The following is a 13,362-nucleotide window of genomic DNA, read 5'->3' as shown; positions in this document are numbered from 1 at the left end:
ATGACAAGTTTTCTAGCCTGTTAATAAGCACTGGTGGGTAAGTACACTGCAGAGCAGGCAATGACACTCTATGTCCTTTGCTATCAGAGATAGAAGAACATACATAAGTGCAATTCATAGAATAGTTATGCCACAAAATAAACACCCAATTCCATGTCAATCTCGGCACAGGAGTCAATGGCTATGTCCAATTAAGAGTATGTGCTTCCCTTGTCTCTTTTTCTAATCAACTAGACAGTGAAGAGAAGTTCGTTTCTTATTAGGCATCAAGAACTAAGCCCAGGAAGTTACTTTGAAAAGTTTGATCGTTTTCCCCCCCCACCCAACTTAAAAACAGTGGCATTTTCCAATGATATTTGCTGTTAATATTTCTGGTGCCACCATCCTGACTAAAGCAGCAGGTCAAGATATGATCTGATCACAGAAGGTATAGCCTGGGTTTGACATGGAACAGTGAAGATGTGTGAATGAGATAAGACAATGGGAGCGCCTAAGCCTTTGTATTCATGTCCTGCCTCACAGCTTTGCTCCAACATGGAATTACTGATAGTTGAACATGGGCATGACATTCAGAAGGAATAGAAGTGGCCTACTAAGGTAGGGTGTCATAAAGCTATGAATTGCCTATATCTACATATACAAGCTAGGTCAAAAGGGCTCCCTGTGTTAAGCTCGTATTACGAGTTCCATCACACTGTGGACGTATAAGAGAGTTAAAAAAGAAAGGCCCAATCTGCAGCCGTGCATAGTTTACAGTTCCTTCAGCAAGTCATTTTGTACTTCAGAGCACTTTGCATTCCTGAGCACTTTCATATGGCAGGTGATTATGCTATCAAATCATATTAACGGGGTACGGGATAAAAGGGCTAGGTTAATATCTGTAAACCTACTAGAACAGTACGTTTTGTGGGTTTCTGTTTTGTTTTGTTTTGTTTTGTTTGAGACAGGGTCTCTCTCTGTTGCCGAGGCTGGAGTGCAGTGGCGGGATCTCCACTCACTACAACCTCCACCTCCTGGGCTCAAGCAATGCTCCCTCCTCAGCCTCCCGAGTAGCTGGGATTACAAGTGTGCACCACCACGCCCAGCTAATTTTTGTGTTTTTTGTAAAGATGGGGTTTTACTATGTTATCCAGGCTGGTCTCAAACTCCTGGGCTCAAGTGATCCTTTTGCCTCAGCCTCTCAAAGTACTGGGATTACAGGTGTGTGCCACTGCATCCAACCTGAACACAGTAAGTTCTTAATACATGTTAGGAATAGCAGTTATTGTTATTAATGGCTACTATATTGTGTTGAAAGACATTAGCTCAAAAATCTTAGAAGCAATCTACTTGGTACCAATCCTGATTCTCAAAGAAGTGCTCTTAGTATTTCTGCTCTATTTTTCTGAAAATTTCTGTGAACAATTCTATGAATTCAACTGTCAAACACACCCAGACTGTTACAGCAATGTGAATACATACATGTATTGAAAGTGGCAGTGAGTGAGCAATAATGATTGAAATGCAAAATCATGCAGCATGAGAACACACAATATAACATGATGGAGATGGCAATTCCATGCTAGCATGTTGGTGGGCCCTGACAGACACACAGAGGGGGACATAAGAGATCAAAAAACCTGTAGCAACCTTTTAAGAGCATCAGGTGAGAAAGAGTGATAGTTTAGTAATGGTATTCCTCAGTGAGAACAGGTTCGCAGAAAAACCGAGAGCCACGCTTGGCGGTGCGAGCAGTAAAGGGCACAGTCTTCAGCACTGCATTGAAAATGACAGCCAAACAACACAAACAGAAGAGAATAAAAAGCCAAGATCTATTGCATTAGTACATGGTTAGTGCACTGTTAATCATACCTGGGGATGGGGGATGGGGTTTGGGGGAGATGGGCAGGAAATGGGGAAGGCAATGTATACTCAAGTTAGTTCATAAAGGTACAAAGGAGTTTATCTGGGGCTTTGGGGTGAGTCAGAAAATGAAAAATGCTCCAAGGAGGATAAAAACCGCCCTATAAACAGATATTCATTCCCCTCTTCTAGTAGATTAATGACTTAGATCAAGCAAATAGAAAACGTACATTACATTCATTTTATAAAGCCAGATGTAATTGGGATGGAGGACATTCTAATGAAAAAGGAACTCCAAGTTCTTTGTTTTTTTTGTTTTGCTTTGTTTTTTTAAGACAAGAGTCTCGCTCTGTGGCCCAGGCTGGAGTGAAGTGGCGCGACCTTGGCTTACTGCAACCTCCACCTCCCGGGTTCAAGCAGTTCTCCTGTCTCGGCCTCCCAAGTAAGTAGCTGGGATTACAGGCACTAGCCACCATGCCTGGCTAAGATTTTTGAATTTTTAGTAGTGATGGGGTTTCATCATGTGGCCAGGCTGGTTTTGAAGTCCTGACCTCAAGTGATCCACCTGCCTCACCCTCCCAAAGTACTTAGGATTACAGGCATGGGCCACCGCACCCAGCCAGGAACTCCAAGTTCTTAATGAGCAAGGCTGGATGCTTCCTTGACTACAAGTTCATTTTATAGCACTGAGACCAAAAAGTGCTTACCTAGGAAGGAAGTCTATTCCTGGTCTTGCTTAGAGTGGAGTTTCTCGCCCAGCATGGAGGAGGCAAGGAGAGGTGCTACAATGAAGGTTTTATCTGGGGGGCATCTACAAGCCCCTGCATTATGTACACTGAAATACCAACAGGCACACGTGCAGAGTGTGTGTGCCATGTATAGAGAATGGCATTTTCATTAGCCACTTACTATCCACTTAAGACCTACACTGCTTTAATCTGGCAGGGAATTCATTATTGACTTCCTTTTTAATCTGTCTAATCTACCTAATCACCGAACCTATGTATTTAATTTCCCTGGGTTTGAGCTGTTGAGAAAAAAATTCGTGGTTTTCACCATTTAGGATCCCAATGTACAATGTTCACTAAGCTATAACAAGAAATGAGACAGGCCGGGCGCGGTGGCTCACACCTGTAATCCTAGCACTTTGGGTGGCCCCAAGGTGGGCAGATCACGAGGTCAGGAGATTGAGACCTTCCTGGCTAACATGGTGAAACCCTGTCTCTACTAAGAGTACAAAAAAAATTAGCCGGGCGTGGTGGCGGGCGCCTGTAGTACCAGCTACTTGGGAGGCTGAGGCAGGAGAATGGCGTGAACCCAGGAGGTGGAGCTTGCAGTGAGCCGAGATAGCGCCACTGCACTCCCAGCCTGGGCGACAGGGCGAGACTCCATCTCAAAAAAAATAAATAAAAAGAAATGAGACATCAAGAGTCTAGGAATTCTATTTTTAAAAATCAGGACAGTTGGGGAAATGTGAACTTAGTATCAGATATCTGATATTAAGGGATTCTTGGTTAGATGTGATAATGGTGTAAAGTATGTTTTTGTTTTTATAAGAGTCCTTTTGAAGATACATATTGAAATATTTCCAAAGGAAATTCTACGTCTTGGTTGTCAAGGGTTGGATATGGGGGTAGGTAGAGTGTACGTGTAACAAGACTGGCCATGAGTTCATAATTTTTGAAGTGGATGAGGGATATATGGGACCTCATCATACTATTTTCAGTACCTCTACATATTATTGGACTGTCCCATTATAAAAAGCTATAAGCATCTGGAAGCTTACAAGCAACATTCATGTGCAACAGACATGAAAGAAAAGTCACTTGTGGCCTCTGCTACTAGTGGCCACGTTATTATTCTGATCTGTAAAAGGAAGTACAGAAATCTGGGAGAATTGGTTTGAGGAGATAGCATTAAGCTAATTTAATCAGACAAGAACCAGGCTGGGTTAACACACAATTCTTGGCTGATAAAACTAGTTCCCAACCCTGGGCTGGAAGCCTGTTGGCTCATCCAAATTAAAGTACCTACTGACTTCAGTTACTTTGAATGAGTAGAGGCTTTTAAAGAGCATCCATGGACTATGATTAGTAAATTGCTGAATGGGTCTTGTTCACAGTGTTTATTAATCAGGCAGGTGGCTAGGTGTGGCCACGAGGGAAAAAAAATGGAGCATTATGACATATCAATAACAATGGAAATCCTTTAAATCAAGGAGCTCTGCTGAAACCTGCAGGGTTCCAATGCAGAGTATTGGGGCAGTATACATGCTGCTGTTAATAGACTTCAAACCCTCTCTGCATCACTCTGGGTGTGAATAAAGTCAACTAATGAACTTGACAACCCTGGACAAAAGAAGCTGCAAAATCTGCATGCATCCCAGTCTAGGTAAGGCCAGTGGGATCTCCACGAGCCACAGTGAAGAAGTATCTTTTACCTGTGATAATATCTTCAATGGCACCATCTTTTCCCTCATATACATGTCTGTTATCTTTAACTTGTCGTCGTCTTAATTCTGCAATTAACTCTTGCTGCTGCCTCTTTGATTTATGAGAAGGAGACTGAGAAGAAAGAAGGGCAGAGATTAGTGAGGCCAGCACCCATTAGGAGTTTGTGAAAATCCAAAATGTGCCTGAGCATTATGTTACTAATAAGCAGCTTCGGCCAAAAACACACACTTCCCACATTCTGCTCAAATGCAGAAAACTCAAGTTTCTGGGAAGGAAACAGGAACTTTCACTAATGAACACACAAAACTTCACCTGGCGGCAACAAGAGACAACTGGTAATGACTACAGACGTCAATTGTGTTACCAGGGATCACAATGAAGAAAACTGTATGCACTGCCAGCCTTTATGCTCTAAGCCCTTCCATCACTGGGTCATCTGATGTGGCTTCTCTGTATATCCAACTAAGTTCCAGATGTCTATAAGCCTGGATATGCTACACAAACATGCTCTTAGCCTCATTCCAGTGGTTATGGAACAAAGTAATGACCATATTTCCATTTGCCAAGTGTCCAGGCACCAGAAGGAAGTGATGAGGATCCTGGGCACACCTAGCTTGCTGGTCCTTCCTATGGCTTGCTCTAAAGAGCCCTCTTAGCCTCTCCTCGCGGACCTGTCTCATGAGCGTGGCATTTCTTACCTTTGGATCCTGCTGCTCCATCAGAGCTTCTTGCTCCAGGAGTTTTTCCATGAGAGCTTGTTCCTGCTTTTTCCTAAGCTCGTTTTCCTCTTCTGCTTGCTGGATAAATCAGAAGAACCAGAAAGATCATGTTAATGGGAATGATAGCAGCCAAGATTTTTAAAAGTCATTCTTCAGGCATCCTTAGTGAGTTGAGAATTAGAATAAATGGAAGGTTGAGAAGATCTACACTTCATGCCTGTATTTAGCTCTGCTTCTGGGCTACGCTATCTGTCACATCTCTTTAAAAGCTGGGAGCTGAGATTCATCCAGAAGCCCTTTCCTGATGATCCTCTCCCTGTTTGAACTTCCTCTTAGTCTCTGTCCCACACACTGGTGGACACCTACCATCCTGGCAGCTGTGCTCAGTGATTTTGTTTTCCTTTCAGAGACAGTCTGCCTACCTAGAGCTCCTCTGATAGCAGGATCTAAGATTCTTCTGCTTTCTGCCTATTTTTTAGGGGAAAACCCTCATTTCTTTTCATGGCCTCACCAGAGTGACACTCTTGGACTCTCCCATGCCTCACTCCTTCCCAAGGGAGGCAGTGTGACTAGTCCGATGAATCTAGAAGAAAGTGAATAGGCTCAACTCAGCTCAGCCCTCTTGGGCAGTCTTTCTTCTGAAGCTGGCCTCCCTGAAGAGACCTCTAGTTGTCAAGCTGTGAACTGATGGATAGGTCACCTACCTAATTTGCAGCTGAAGTAGGTCACAGACACCACATTTTCCAGCCCAGCTGTTATCAGTAATAAAGTTTACATTTGGGTCTCCATTGCTTTTATTTTCATTTTGGTCTACATGAGAGATGATGTCCTAAAACCCCAACCTCTGCCTACAAAGTCCCTACAAAGTTTCATCTGCTCCACCTATATCCCTGCTGATGCCTCAGGCTTTGAGAAAAACCCCAGCCACTTCCCAACCTGTCTTAGCCGATTTTAAAATATATTTTCTCTTTTGACCTTAGACTTACATGTTTTTGTGAGAAAAAATGGCACAGCACAGGCTATCTCTGCAGCACATAAGCACAGCCAGCCAGTGGGCTTGGGCTACCAAGCACTGCAGACAGCAGCAGTTGGTGGCCTGCAGCTTTCTCGTCACGTGCAAGTTCTCAGAGTCTGGCACATGGAGTTTGTGCCGTGTTTCTGTTCACCCTGACTGCCACAGACATGTTCCCTCTACCAGCAGCTTGTATCTCTACTGCTACATTAAGTCATGCTGAGGGAAGATGGACTAAAAATATTTTGACTTTAGTAAAAGGCCCGATAATGATTTTCCAGAGCCAGCAGCCCCTAGTGGTGTTAGAGAAGTGTCCCCCTATTTCCAATGGGACTTTTCTCAAAAGTGTAGAGAACCCTGCCACATCCCTTCTCCCCTCTGCAATAAACATTCCTCCTACCTCCACCAATGTTATCAGTGCTACATGCAGACAAGCCTGAAGGATATAGATTGAGGTGTTTCCAAGGTCAGCTAAAATCTTCTAACAACCTTCTTGTAATTTCTCAAGTGGACAAATTCTTCTGATACATGCCTCTTTGAGTCATAGGCTTTTTCAAGACCACAGCCCTGGATTATGTCCAAGAGGGCCTCCCATTTAAAGGAAGGGCCACTTACTGATCCACACCAAGAAACAGAGTGCCCATCCTTAAAAACACCATCCTTCAGTCCACACTAGAGAAATGCTGGTCTAAGAGGTCCTAAGCCCCGTGCTAGGACTAACACAAGCAGGCTCTCTTTAACCTCTGCTATATCATGCACCTTCGCCACAGGCCACAGCTCACTTCTACCCATTAAACAATTCCACAAGACGCCTGGATTTTCAAGTCCTTCACCTTGCCTGCCTAGGTGAACAGTCAATGGGGCAGCAGTGGTCTTGGAGCATCTCTCTTGCCCCAAGAGGGCTGCCAAGAGCTTTGTTTTCTGGCTGAGGCAGAGGACTGGCTAGGTGGAGAAAGGGACCAGAATGTTCCTCAGCTTCCACAGAGCCAGGGACTGCTATCTCGTGAAGGCCACCCAGATCTGCTGTCCACAGGAACTGGGAGGTCTCTGCAGAGAGCTGGGACTCAGACACATCTTAAGGAGGGCCTTAACATATACCTTGTATGCTTTCACAAACCGGACGAAGACGGGAAAGAAGACAGAGGGTGGTGTTGTCTTGGGGTTTTCTCCAAAATACTTCACAACATCATCAAAGGCATCCTGTGAAGAAGCAAATTTTTCTTGAATTTCGTTCGGCATTTGAACTGGATGCTCTGGGCGGAACACTGACGCAAAGCAGCCGCCACGAGACAGGCTCCCATGGCCTCGCGTTGCTGCACCTCCCTTACCTCCCAAGATTGCCTAACACCTTTGTGTTTCCTCCAAATGTCTCAGCAGAGGCAATCCGAGGAATGCAATAGTGGGGCACAGGAATTCATCTGCAGGACCTCCTGCCACTTCTACACACATGCATGCACACACATGCACGCACACACCCCACATACAAAACACGGAAACCTTTCTTTCAAGGGTTTCCAAAGGCCGTGGCAGAACCCCTTAAAACCAACAAGGTCAAAAGGGATCTTAGTCACTCTGATCCTAAATCCCACTCCCTTGCTTCAACACTCCCTATGACAGCCTCACACAGGGGACACTCAGTCTCTGCCTGAACTCTTCTATGATATAAGACTGCCACAAACCGGAGGCCCTTCCACTGAATCTGCTTTCTGAGTCCCCATCCCCCAACTTTGCCTCTACCTCCTCTGATGATGTACTGTTCATTCTGTTTTGCAGGCCTGCCTATCAGCAACCCCCAGTATAGTGTAAGATTTCTGAGGACAAGATCTACAGAAACCCAATACACAGGGAACACTGCTTTGCCGAGCACAGGCCTGATGCATGTGGGCTGAACTGAATACAGGACCCACAATGGAGTGGGTGTTGAAGTGAAAGGGGAGATGGGGGGACAGGGTAGAGAGCCCCAAATTAGAAAAGGACAATGAGGATGGGGCCCTTCCAAGAATAACCCTGGGAATGGTCCCCCTGTAATAATCAATAGCTACACAAGAAATCTACCCTCCACAAACCGAGGGAAATGGAACATTTCTCCCTAAATCCAGGGCCTGCACCACAGGCAGCTTTAATGGATGCAGCCTCTTCACAGGTTTCGGGGGCACCGATACTTGCCTGTGCAATCTTGGCATCATCCTGCAGCTTCTTCAGCTTCCCCTCATTGTTGAGGATGAACTCCTTCAGCAGTGTGTTGTGGTCATGCATGGTGTACTCTCTCTTGGTCAAGTCCATTCCCCTCTGGAGCTCCTTGACATCCAGCAAAACATTCTCAAGGGAGACTGAAGCAGAGAAAGAACATCCCAGTGAAACTCAACGGGGAAAGTCACAACCACAGCGAGTCTGGCTGCTGGGCCAAGTTCTCAGGAGATTCTTAGGCTTACCCAAGGGCCCTAAACCTAGTTTCCAGCTTTTGGCACAGACATCTTTTAATACAAAGAAGCATTATAAGCACTACATTACATTCTTTGCATTCACTAGTTCTTTTGCATCATTAGGTCATTTTGCCAATGAGCAAAAGCAGCATAAAGGGGTTCCGTGGCCTGCCCTTGGTCACACTGCTAGTAGGTGGCAGAGGAGTTCAGGTAACAACTGAGGACTCTAAATCCCACACTTGCACAAAACTCTTCCATTTCTCTTACAAGAAATAGCCTGTCGGTGGGCCCGTAGGCTCAGCGGTCCTTATCTGCAGCAAGCCTAAGGTTTTGTGTGTTTCAGAGACAAGTTCTCACAATGTCATCCAGGCTGGAGTGCAGTAGTTCCATCAAAGCTGACTGCACCTAAGTGGTTCCATCAAAGCTCACTGCACCTTCAAACTCCTACCCTGACATGAGTGTTGGGATTATAGACATGAGCCACTGTCTAGCCAAAAACTCTTTTTGCATTTCTCTGACTCTCAAGCAGGGGGCAGCCTTTTGTTTGTTGACCATAGGTTGTATTGATTACTAGGACCCAAAGCAGCCTTGCACAGCTTCTTTAACAACCTCTCCCTATTCAGAAAGGATAAGTGTGAACCTTTCTGTCTGCAGTGTGGCCCCTCCCAGGGCAGGCACTGCCCCCAGAACCTCCTGAGCAGCTTCTGTGGGATGCCGGGTCCCAGCTCTGGGCCTCCTTGCCTGACTCAGCTCTGCACATGGACAAATTATTGGTGCAAAAGTAACTGCAGTATTTGCTGAAATACGCTGTTTGATACTGGAATACATTCTTAAATGTGGTTATGTTATACATCATTTTAATGCACATTTCTCACTTTTTTTGCTAATGATGTATTACTTGCTTTTTATATTTATTTTAGACTACAGAAATGACGTTAGACAAAAAGCAAATTCAAGCGATTTTCTTATTTGAGTTCAGAATGGGTTGTAAAGCACTGGAGACAACTCGCAACATCAACAAATGCATTTGGCAATGCATTTGATGGTTCAAGAAGTTTTCTGAAGGACACGCGAGCCTTCGAGATGAAGAGCTTGGTGGCTGGCCATCAGAAGTTGACAACGACCAACTGAGAGCAATCATCGAAGCTGATCCTCTTGGAACCATACAGGAAGTTGCTGAAGAACTCAACATCAACCATTCTACAGTCTTTTAAAGCAAATTTAAAAGGTGAAAAAGCTCAGTAAGTGGGTGCCTTATGAGCTAAGAGAAAATTTTTTTAAAAATCGTTGAAGTGTCATCTTCTCCACTTCTACGCAACAAACCATTTCTCAATCGGATTATGACATGCAGCCAAAAATCGATTTTATATGAGAATCAGCAATGACGAGCTCAGTGGTTGGACCAAGAAGCAGCTCCAAAGCACTTCCCAAAGCCAAACTTGCACCAAAAAAAGGTCATGGTCACCGTTTGGTGGTCTGCTGCTGGTCTGATCCACTACAGCTTTCTGAATCTCAGCGAAACCCATTATATCTGAGAAGTATGGCCAGCAAATCAATGAGATGTACCCCAAACAGCAACGCCTGTAGCCAGCATTGGTCAACAGAAAGGGCCCACTTCTCCATGACAACACCCAACCACACACTGCACAACCAACGCTTGAAAAGTTGAAAAAATTGGGCTACAAAGCTTTGCCTCATCCGCCATATTCACCTGACCTCTTGCCAACCGACTACCACTTTTTCAAGCATCTCGACAACTTTTTGCAGGGAAAATGCTTCCACAACCAGCAGGATGCAGAAAATGCTTTCCAAGAGTTGTTGAATCTAGAAGCATGGATTTTTTTCACTACATGAATAAACAAACATTTCTCATTGGCAAAAATGTGTTGATATTAATGGTTCCTATTTTGATTAATAAAGATGTGTTTTGTTTGTTTTTGAGACGGAGTCTCGCTCTTTTCACCCAGGCTGGAGTGAAGTGGTGTAGTCTCGGCTCACTGCAACCTCTGCCTCCCGGGTTCAAGCAGTTCTCCTGCCTCAGCCTCCCAAGTAGCTGGGATTACAGGCGTGTGCCACCATGCCCAGCTAATTTTTGTATTTTTAGTAGAGACAGGGTTTCACCTTGTTGGCCAGGCTGGTCTCAAACTCCTGACCTCAAGTGATCCACCTGCCTCAGCCTCCCAAAGTGCTAGGATTACATGAGCCACCGCATCCGGCCATAAGATGTGTTTGAGCCTAGTTATAATGATTGAAAACTCACAGTCCAAAATCACAATTGCTTTTGCACCAACCTACTAAAACAGTGCAATAGGTTTTTCCCTCAGTAGACTCACACTGTCTTATCCTTGATTCTCTAACACTTATGATAGTGCCAAGTACATGGGGGGCATTCAAAGGTGTTCCCTGGATAAATGAAGGAGTGAGTGAATACATGAGTGAAGGCATAGAGAATCTGTGTGGGGCAACCTGGGCACCAGAGAGCAAACAGAAAGAACAGTTCTGCCAAGGAGCAACCCAGTCTCCCATTTTCCTCATTGATGTTTTTCAAATGACACCATTTGGACCAAACAAAATGAACTAGTACCCACTGGTCAGATACAAATTATAATAGCTTTTTAACATTTTTGTTAATTAGAATTGTGAGGTGTAAGAACTAATTTAGGCAAAGGGAAACTTGAAAGGAGGAAAATCACTTGGTAAGAACAGAAATTCTGCCTGCTGTCTAAATGAGCCCCAAGCTCGTTCTAGGTCTATCCAGCCTGCATCATATAGTTCTTCACAGTCAGAGAGTCATCTCCATCTGCCTCTCAGTCTCCACCACAGCGTCTGCAGCATTTATTCCCGTAACAAGTGCATCATCTCATTCATTCATTCATTTGTTCACTTGTTCATTCATTTATTTCCAACATCCAATTTTCAGGGGCTGAGAGAAATAGATAAATAAAACCTGATATACCCTTAAGAAGTGCACAGATTGGCCAGGCATGGTAACTCACACCTGTACTCCCAGCACTTTGGGAGGCTGAGGTGAGAGGATCACTTGAGCCTAGGAATTCAAGACCAGCCTAGGCAACATAGGGAGACCCCATCTCTACAAAAATTTTAAAAATTAGCTGGGCATAGTGGTGTGTGCCTGTGGTCCAAGCTCCTCAGGAGGCTGAGATAGGAGGATCGTTTCAGCCTGGGAGGTCAAGACTGCAGTGAGCTTTACTGCACTGTGGCCTGGGTAACAGAGCAAGACCCTGTCTAAAAAAAAAAAAAAGTGCACAGATTGCAATGGACATGCAAATTGTTGTAATACAGTATGAGAAATTTTGTATGAGAGGGTGGAACAGAGTGCTCTTTAGTGAGAACACAGAAGCAGCAGCCATTTACCCTAGCTGAGTTAGAGAAGGCCTCACCCTCAAAAATTTCATATGCCTGAGGTACCCCATAGGAATCTGAATTTATAATAAACACTGGCTGCTTATGGTTCAATATCATAATTTGAGAATCACAGCCTGTAACTGACTGTAAGGTCAATCTGCGTATCATTCCTTTTTCTAATATGCTTTTCAGAGAACATGGTACACTGGGTGATACACTTCATGAAAAGTAAGACCAGGTTTCTAGTCCTGTTTCTATCACTTTCTACTCATGTGACTTTGGGCAAGACATTTAACCTCGAAAAATCTCAATTTCCTTACCTCTAACAATGGAGATACTATTACCTTGTACATCCCAGCTATCTTAGAGTCACAGATGATTTAAATGAGAAAATGTATACCTGTCTTAGCAAAGTAGCAACCAAGAAGTGCTGATAATTTAACTAGTGTCCAGGCAAAGGCAAAATGTTTACAACTACCACACTTGAGCAAGTAGAATGGCACAAAACCAAATTAAAAGTGTTTGTTGGGTGATGATTTTCAGATTCTCATTCTCACATTTCATACAACAGCAGCAGATTAAAAAGGGCAGTGAATAAAGGAGGGAAGGGACATGACGCTCAGCGGTCTGTATCTTACAGAAAGGACACAGAGATCACCTTTACGCCCACGTTCTCTTCTGCTCTCAGGGGTGGACAACACCACAGCCGATGTGTTCCAGCTCAGAGTGGCTGACTTCTTAGCCTTGGCTTTTTAAATGGGTTCTGAAAAGTGTTTAAGCAGGGAATGGCTCCACCACAATTAAAGGCATTAATACCCAAGACAAACGGTAATAGCTGAAATCAAGTACCTGCAGCAGCTTTTTCCACATAATGAAGCTCATTATAAAACAGGGACACTTGGTGATATTTTTCTTTCACCACATTGGATATATAGTGCAACAGTGTTTGCTTTCTGTCTGTTGACTTTGTATCTAAGAGCTGAAAACAAAAGGGAACATAGGTTAGGTACAACCCCTCAGATGACGATTTCCCACCCAGAGTCATTAACTGAGTAATAGTCGCCCAACAGGCTGGAGCATTCCCAGAGGAGGGTCAGGATTCCATTTGTTCCTTAGTGAACCAGTCCACTGATGCTTAACTGGCTCGAGAACTTTCCAACCAGGGCACATGCTTAACTATAGGGATGACTCTAAGCACCTGAGAATGGTTCACAGCTTTCCTCTATAGTAGTTCCTCTTTACCCACAGGTTTACTTCCCATAGTTTCAGGAAACCTGCAGGTTTCAGGTATCCAAAAATATTAAGTAGAAAGTTCCAGAAGTAAACAATTCATCAGATTTGAATTGTGCACCACTCTGAGCAGCATGATAAAACCTCACACATGCCATTCCCATCCCTCCTAGACCTAGAATCACCCTTTTGCCAAGTGGATCCATGCTGTAAACATTACCTGCCATTAGTCACTTAGTAGCCATCTGGGTTATCAGGTCAACTGCCGCCTATTGCAGTGCTTGTGTTCAAGTAACGTGTTTTATTTCACTGCTCTT

At 44.3% G+C, this 13,362-nt stretch overlaps 1 protein-coding gene across 11 annotated transcripts in view; it reads right to left on the bottom strand.

The window, feature by feature from the left end:
- Positions 1–13,362, bottom strand: part of FMNL2 (formin like 2) — a 318,205-nt gene that overhangs the window by 4,639 nt on the left and 300,204 nt on the right. For 7 of the 11 annotated variants that reach the window (XM_009182238.2, XM_009182242.2, XM_009182237.2 and 4 more), the window contains 5 exons: positions 12,665–12,794; positions 8,193–8,356; positions 7,125–7,226; positions 4,994–5,092; positions 4,283–4,406 (listed from right to left, as the gene is read on the bottom strand). In XM_009182238.2, coding sequence (XP_009180502.2) covers positions 4,283–4,406; positions 4,994–5,092; positions 7,125–7,226; positions 8,193–8,356; positions 12,665–12,794 — 619 coding nt within the window. Of the gene's footprint in view, positions 1–1,629; positions 1,756–4,282; positions 4,407–4,993; positions 5,093–7,124; positions 7,227–8,192; positions 8,357–12,664; positions 12,795–13,362 lie in introns of those variants that run through there. The other 4 variants (XR_635420.4, XM_009182240.2, XM_009182241.4 and 1 more) reach the window with 2 other exon arrangements.

This window comes from Papio anubis, chromosome 10 (assembly GCF_008728515.1).
Source record: "Papio anubis isolate 15944 chromosome 10, Panubis1.0, whole genome shotgun sequence".
NCBI lineage: Eukaryota > Metazoa > Chordata > Mammalia > Primates > Cercopithecidae > Papio > Papio anubis.
Note: the sequence above shows the minus strand (reverse complement) of the source record. Positions and strands in the feature narration are given on the sequence as shown.